The 7,177-nt window shown below is 51.2% G+C and overlaps 1 protein-coding gene across 1 annotated transcript; it reads left to right on the plus strand.

Annotated features, from left to right (window-relative positions):
- The first annotated feature begins 4,150 nt into the window (after positions 1-4,150).
- Positions 4,151-6,779, plus strand: LOC143827882 (C2 calcium-dependent domain-containing protein 4C-like). Its single transcript, XM_077317871.1, has 2 exons — positions 4,151-4,516; positions 5,364-6,779. The coding sequence occupies exons 1-2, from the start codon at positions 4,358-4,360 to the stop codon at positions 6,696-6,698; spliced, it is 1,494 nt and encodes a 497-aa protein (XP_077173986.1). The 5' UTR covers positions 4,151-4,357; the 3' UTR covers positions 6,699-6,779.
- The last annotated feature ends 398 nt before the right edge of the window (positions 6,780-7,177 follow it).

A 7,177-nucleotide genomic window follows, 5' to 3' on the forward strand; every position in this document is an offset into this window, starting at 1 on the left:
GCCTGGGCATAGATTGCACAGTCAATTTACCCCTTCCATCGTTCACATAGTTTTGTAAATAAATTGTTCCCTACTTATGTTGTTTTCACAATTTAATACTTCTCTCCCCTTCTTTCTTTATTGTCCTTGTTGCACGGATGGTTGCTGAACAGAAAAATTTGACTTTGGCGAAGTCTTTCTTCAAGTTTTGCTTTCTTTCTGAATGGCTGGCAGCTCAGCTCTTGTATTCTGGACTTCATAAATGGGTAAACTGTGGTCAAAGAGATCCTATTCTGGCGAACTGAGCAGATTATATATGAGCCAGTAATGCCTTGACAAGTTAGGCCATGGAAGTCTCATCTGGACATATGGAAATGTATGCACACAAACAAAATCCATAGGGAAGTTCCCCTGCATGAGGTGGTTCCCATTCATATGCATGGGGTTTCTGTGGGAACACTCCCTGTGGCTCATACCTCAAATTGATAAAATGCAGATTCTCCAGGCTCCTTCCTGAGAAATCTGCTTTTCAGAACAGGTGGTGGGGGGGGGGGCTGATGAACATATAGGAAGTCCGTTCCAGATGTTGGCAGCTGGTGCGAGGGAGGCCTATGCGATCTCTGTAGGGAAGTTTTTGAGAAGCAGCTTTATTTCTCAGTGGAGAGAGAATGGTATTGAAACATGAGTTAAGCAAGCCCCCCCTGCCTTATATAGGCCCCTGCAGACACTGCTGGTTGCTGAGCTGACAAATGAAGCCGTCCAGGGTTTCACCTCCCCTCCAGCCTCCACTTACTGCAAGGAATCCTCTTTCCTTGGCTGGGACTTGACTATTGTTCTTTCCGTCACGGAGCTGATGTTTTTGGACAGCTACCCAGACCACACATTCTTCCACGTCCCTGATCGGATGCCGATAATAAATCCATTTTATACACATGCATCTTCTCTACGGCAGCTTCATAACGGCTGGAGCTTCACCGTCCTGAGGAGGTGTGGAGCACAGAAGAAACTAGGGAATGAAGTCACTTTCATTTTGGCTTTGTGGAACCCAGGCCTGAGAAAGGGTGATCTTGGGAATGGGCCATGATCCTCTGCAGGATCTCACTGCAGCCTGCAAAGTGTACAAGCATGTGTTTATTTTGGGGGGAGAGGGAAATATCTTTGGGTTAGGCAACATGAGTGGAATTGCATTAGATCTTCAGCCAGTCAGTTGTCAAAGAGGAAGCAGCTATAATTGCTTTGGTGCCCTCTCCAAGGAAAAATGTTTGGAAGGCTCCCCAGATCTCAAAGAGTTTTGTAATCAACTTGGTACTCTCTCTTGATAGTGGAATGTAATGCCATACAGTTCTGATTCTTCCTCCCGTTGGCCTACTCAGGTGCCCAGACGGCACAGTCTGGCTCTGGGAGAAGCCATTTCAGCACATGTCAAACATATAAATAACTCTGTGCTCTCTCTCTGTTTCTGCTTGGCATGTCGGGGGCAGGAGGCTGGCACTCCCAGCTCTGTACACGGTGCTTTTGTCCAAGGCCAGTTGGGACCAGAGCAGCACAGACCTCCCTGTCTTTCTTAGGGGTCGGCAGGATCTTGGCTGGAACGCTCCGCTCCTATTCAGACATTCTGTGACAGGAGCATAGTGGAAGGGTTTGTCCCCTCTCCATCTCATTAAGTGGGGCACTAATCAGACAGCTGGGGGGAGATACTGAACCTAAGAAGAGCTCTGTTGGATCAGAGCAGTGGTCCCTCTAGTCCAGCAATCTGTCTCTCACAGAAGCCAACCAGGTCCTCGGGGGTGGGGGTGGGCAGCATTAGGGCATAAAGCCTGAGACCTACTCCTGATGTTGCTACCTGGCAGTCATATTTAGAGGTACACTGCATCTGAAGGTGGAAGTTCCATTTGGACTGGAGAGGCCAAGATTTAAATTGCCACTCTGCAGGGAAGCTAAATGGCTGTCTGTTAAGCACTCACTCTTTCACAGAATGATGATGGGACATGAAAAAAACAGAATCAAGCATTGGCTTGGATAAGCTACGCTTTGACAAAAAGAAATTAATGGAAAGGTCTGGAAAACTCCTTAGCAAGCATCCTACCTTTTAATCATCAACTGACAAAATATGCAGACCTGCTTGTAAAACAGGCCGATGATTACTAAATCCTCCTTTAGTTCTCTGCAATCTCAGGTAGACAAGCAGACCGATGTAGTGAGGAGAAGAGCTGTTTTTTGGCACCCCACTTTTTATTACCCAAAGGAGCCTCAAAGTAGGGACATCGGAGGGAGATGTGTAGCTAGCATAGTTAGATTAGGAACTTCCTGGTATTTTCCAAACAATCTGTGTCTTCTTGGCTCAGTTGGAAACTTCCTGCTCTTTTGAACACCCTTCCTCCTTGATTGCCTCCAGAACAACAGTTAGTCAGTTAGACAGGACTCTCTCTCTCCTCTCTTCTTTACATAGTTGTTTCTCTTCTCAATAAAGCTACTTATTCTTTGTTGATGGTGTTTCAATCTTCCTTTGTATATTTAAGCAGTAGTTAGAAAGGGACAGTGATTACTTTCAATAGTTGAGTGAGGATTTGAGTTCAGAGTAAGACTATACCACTTGAATGCTTTCCAGTGTGGCCTGTTAATTCCAGCTGGTTAGTTGGGATGGCTTGGCCCTTGGGTTCTCTTGCACCGTTTCCCTCTCCTTTCGCCCACAATGGAAGATAAAATCTTGCCCCTGTTCACAGAAGATGCTGACACAAAAGCAGGGTGCTTATAGTGCAGGATCTCTCACCATGACATTCTGTGCCAACAAATCCTTTTCCCTGAGATAAATTACTGGCTCTGGTGTAGGAACCTGATGAGCATAGCACAGATTGGCTAGTATCTGTAGAAGCACAAACTCTCTCCCACCACCTCTGCCCCTAAGTTGTGCAGCTTATTTGAAAGGGGCTGTGCCTTTTCAGCCAGTAGTAACCTTCTCTCTGTACAGCATCTGTGGAATTCGGACACACTGTCATGGGCACAGCCACAAAATGGATCGTTGGACAGTGTGACTTTAGTTAGCAAAGGATAAATAGATTAACTTCTGGGGTTTTAAAGCAAGCAGCCAAAAGGTGGCGCATGTGATCCATGAATGAGTTTTGGGAAGAGACACAATCAAATCAGAGCCCAGTAGCACCTTTAAGACCAACAAAGATTTATTCAAGGCATGAGCTTTTGAGTGCAAGCACTCTTCCTCAGAGAGGTTTCCTCCCTTGACGCCTATTGTGGGGATTGAAAAAGGAACAAGGAGGGTTGTTAAAGGATTTGAAAAACTAAAAAGCATCAGAACATTAAGATGCAATCACTGAATTGCATTTTATTAGGATCCAGCTAGAAAACACCAAAATAATGCATCGGCTTCTCAGTCCCCTCCAAACTTTTTGTCAGGATTCCAGGAGGTCTGTGTCCTGTGTCCCCAAGGATGAGTGGTCAGGTGGTGGCCATGGCCCTGGGTAGGGTGCCTCCATCCTGGGCTTGCTGTTGTCTCTAGGCAGGGCTGTCCCATTTTCAGAGAAGGTCCTGCAGCTGCCTTCCCCCCCTCCGAACGCACCCTTCCCTCAAAAGTGACCAACTGAGGTTCATGTCCACATCCTACAGAAACCTTTGGGCGGGCTTTCCTGAAAGTTGTCCGGACAAGCAGAGATGGAGCAGAGGCTGCAGGTGGTCATAAGGGTGTGCGCTTCTCGCAGATTGAGGGATGCAGAATAGGGCCAGTGGCAAAATTTGGCACTCAGGCGGCAGCTACTTGAACAAGCCCCCATCATCTGGAGGCCCTCCCCCGCGGTTCTTGTGACAGGCATCACTGCCTGAACGCGGCTCCCTGCCGCTGGGCGTCGCTTCCAGTTGCTCTACATGTGTGTGTTCTCCATTTACTCTCGAGGAGCCCATTTGTCACCCATTTCAAAGCCCAGAGGCAGTTGGTCCTTTGAGATCATCGCCGCTGCAACTTCTTCTGTGGCTGCGCCCTACCAGCCGCGATCCAGACCGGCCTTGGGCATCGCGCAGCTGGGAAAGGCAGTCTCCTCCCGCCCCCCCGGAAGAACGGCGGGGAAGCTAGCCGCCGGGCTCTGCTGCAGCGCTGGGGCACCTGGTCTACACGCAGCCTTTGCAACCCAGCCCAGAAATCTTCGCCCCCAAAACTCCGCGCGTCTTCTGAAGGGGCCTCTGGAGCACCGGGACCCTCCCTGCAAAATAGGCCCTCCCAAAGCGCTGCCTTGACGGGGCTCAGCACCGGGGGCTCGTTTGCGCACAGCGGCCGGGTCAGCTGCCTGGTGAAGCGCGCAGCAGCCGCGCAGTCAGTCCTGGGCAAGGAGGAGGGATTTCAGCCAATGGGCGGCGAGAGGCTTCCGGACCGCGCATGCGATTGGTTGGGGAGCGGCGGAGCGCGCCGATAAAAGCACGATCCCGAACACTCTGCTGGCAGAAATTGTGGTCGATCCACAGACGGAGGAGGTTGGCCTTGGTCAGCTTTTGCGCGCTGCAAGTAACGGGAGAGGTTCCCCAGCAACTTGGCCAGGTAAGGCTCGGCTCCCTTTTGTGGTCAGCCCCTTTTCTCTCTGTAGCTAAGAGGCTGAGACTGGCTGTCCTTGGAGGGTTGGTGTGACAGCTGCAAGCTCACACCTCTCTGAACTATTAGAAAAAGTTAGAAAGAAGTTTGGAGAATTAATCTGTGATGCTGTCCAGATATTCCAGAACTCCCTGGTTCTGTAGGCATGTTCCTTGCAGCTTGAGCTTGGGATGTGTTTATTTGGGAGCTGAGTAGGTCACATGGAGGTGCCTGATTCTGAATCCGATCCTTGGTCAGCCTTGTCTACTCAGACTGGCATTAGCTCTCCAGGGTCTCAGGCGGAGGTTTTTCACATCTTTTGCTGCCGGAGTCCTTTTTAAACTGGAGTTGCCAGGGATTGAACCTGGGACCTTCTGCATACCAAGCAAGGGCTTTACCACTGAGGCACAGCACAGCAGAAACAAAACATCCGTCCTCTCTCTTTCCTCGCTGGGCTGATTTTGAGCATGTCGGGAGTTTTCAGTGTAAGGCAGCATTCAACATGTGAACAAACGTGAACACACACAAAGCTGCCTTATGCCGAATCCGACTCTTGGTCCATCCAGGCTGGTCGTGTCTACGTACACTGGCAGTCACTCTTCAGGGTCTCAGGAAGAGAAAGGTCTTTCCCATCACCCACTGCATGGAGATGCCGGCTGTGGACTAGAGGGAATGGAGAGACCAGTGCTTGGCACAGAGTTTTGCCAGGTCAGTGTATCCTTGTCTAGGCAGGTGCCTGTCTGTTAACCCGGTAGGCTTTCTCTATTTGGAGCAGAGATCCTCTGTTAATGTGGATTCCTTCTCTCTCTTCTTGCAGGTGTCTCTCCTGACTCTTCTGCAAGACTGCAAGGAGGCTGCCTTGATGTGGTTCTTAGAGAAGGTTCGGGCTTCGCCCGGGACTGCCAGTCCTTTGACCCCCTCGTTTCTGGGCTTGCCCCCTGGCCAGCCCACAGTCGATAAAAGCAAACTTGGGGTTTCAGCACCAGCTTTCTCCAACATCTTGACCCCGGACAAGATCCCGGCATTCTGCATCCCTCCGAGACTGGCGGTCCCCCCTGCCTCAAAAAGCCCCAGCCTGGCTTTCCAGCCCCACCGCTGCCTCACTGAGCCCACCTTGCAGGCTGCCACAGGCTCTGGCTTCTTCTCGCCGCACCTCATCCAAGTGGAGAGCGTGGAGGAGATCCCGGACCCAGAGGAAGAAAGCACCAACTCGGACCCCCACTCTCAGGCTGCCTTGTCCCTGCCGCACTTCCCCAAGGCTCAGACCTCCTATGGCTTCTGCACTCTCCTGGAGAGCCCCCACACCCGCCGGAAGGAGTCCATCTTCCACAGCGAGGCACCGAGTCTCCCCCTGCCCCGCTCTCGGGCCAGCAGCTGCAGTGGCCAAGACATGGCCTCCAGCCCCATTGCCATTGCTGGTCGCCGGTACCCGCTCCTGGGCAGGCAGGGCACCTGGGACAGCGACACCGCCTCCTCTGCCGAGTCCTCTCCCTTCAGCTCTCCACTCCTAGCCCGCTCCCTTCCGCGGGCCGGCTCCCTCTTCAAGAGCCGCAGCCAGGATGGCCTGCTGGGCAAGGCCCTGAGGGGTCGAGGTGGGGCACGGATAGCCCGGGCAGGCTCCTTGTCGACGGATGAGGGCAGCTCTACAGACAACAGCCCCAATGCCACCCGGCGGTCTTCAGAGAGCCTGCTTGACCCCACGATCTCCCGGACTTACAGCCTTTCCCCTCTGCCCATCTTCCCACTGGACTTCCCCTGTGGCCGGGAGAGGCTGGGGCGGGAGAGCACCATCTCCATGGACAAAGGGGGGCAGCTCCGGCTGTCTTCTGAGTACTGCTCGGAAAACCACCAGCTCCGGATCCGGCTGATCAGCGTGGAGGGGCTATACGAGACCTCGTGGGAGGCCAAGAGCATCAACTGCTGTGTCACCTTCGCACTCATGCCGGGGAAGGTCCAGAAGCAGAGGAGCACCGTCATTAAGAGAAGCCGCAACCCCATCTTCAACGAGGACTTTTTCTTTGTTGGCATCTCTGAGGATGACCTAGACACTCTTTCGGTCCGAATGAAAGCCGTGAACAGGGGCTGCAGCATGAAAAGGGACCTGGTTCTGGGGGATACTGAAGTCAGTTTGATGCATGTTTTAGCGGCGTGAGAGCCCTGCATCTCGGACAGATTTTATTTATACTTTAAAATTTTATTTTTGTACTGTTTTAATAAAACGTGTTTCTTTTGACATGTACGTTTCATTTGTGGTATCTACAAGGTCAGTAAATAAGCTTCTGTTTTAAATTGTCAAACAGCTTTCTTTAGTAACTTCCCACTGATGTATTTATTCACAGACAGCTAGATTTGAGTCCAGGAGCACTTGAAGAGACCAACAAGAGTTTTAGGGTCTAAGACACCTAAGATTTCAAGTGTCTAAGTCCATCAGGTACAACAGAGTTGAAAAACTGTAAAACTTATCAAAGGCCATTAAGTCAGTGTCATTACATACCTACACTATATGGTTGAACCATATTTCCTGTCACGTACCACGTGGGAGAGGAAGCGGCATGGTGTCCGGTCTCTGAAGCTAAGGAGGACTGTGCTTGGAAGGGAGGCTACCAGGAAGACTCTGTGGAGGAAAGCAAT

This window comes from Paroedura picta, chromosome 18 (genome assembly GCF_049243985.1).
Source record: "Paroedura picta isolate Pp20150507F chromosome 18, Ppicta_v3.0, whole genome shotgun sequence".
Lineage (NCBI taxonomy): Eukaryota > Metazoa > Chordata > Lepidosauria > Squamata > Gekkonidae > Paroedura > Paroedura picta.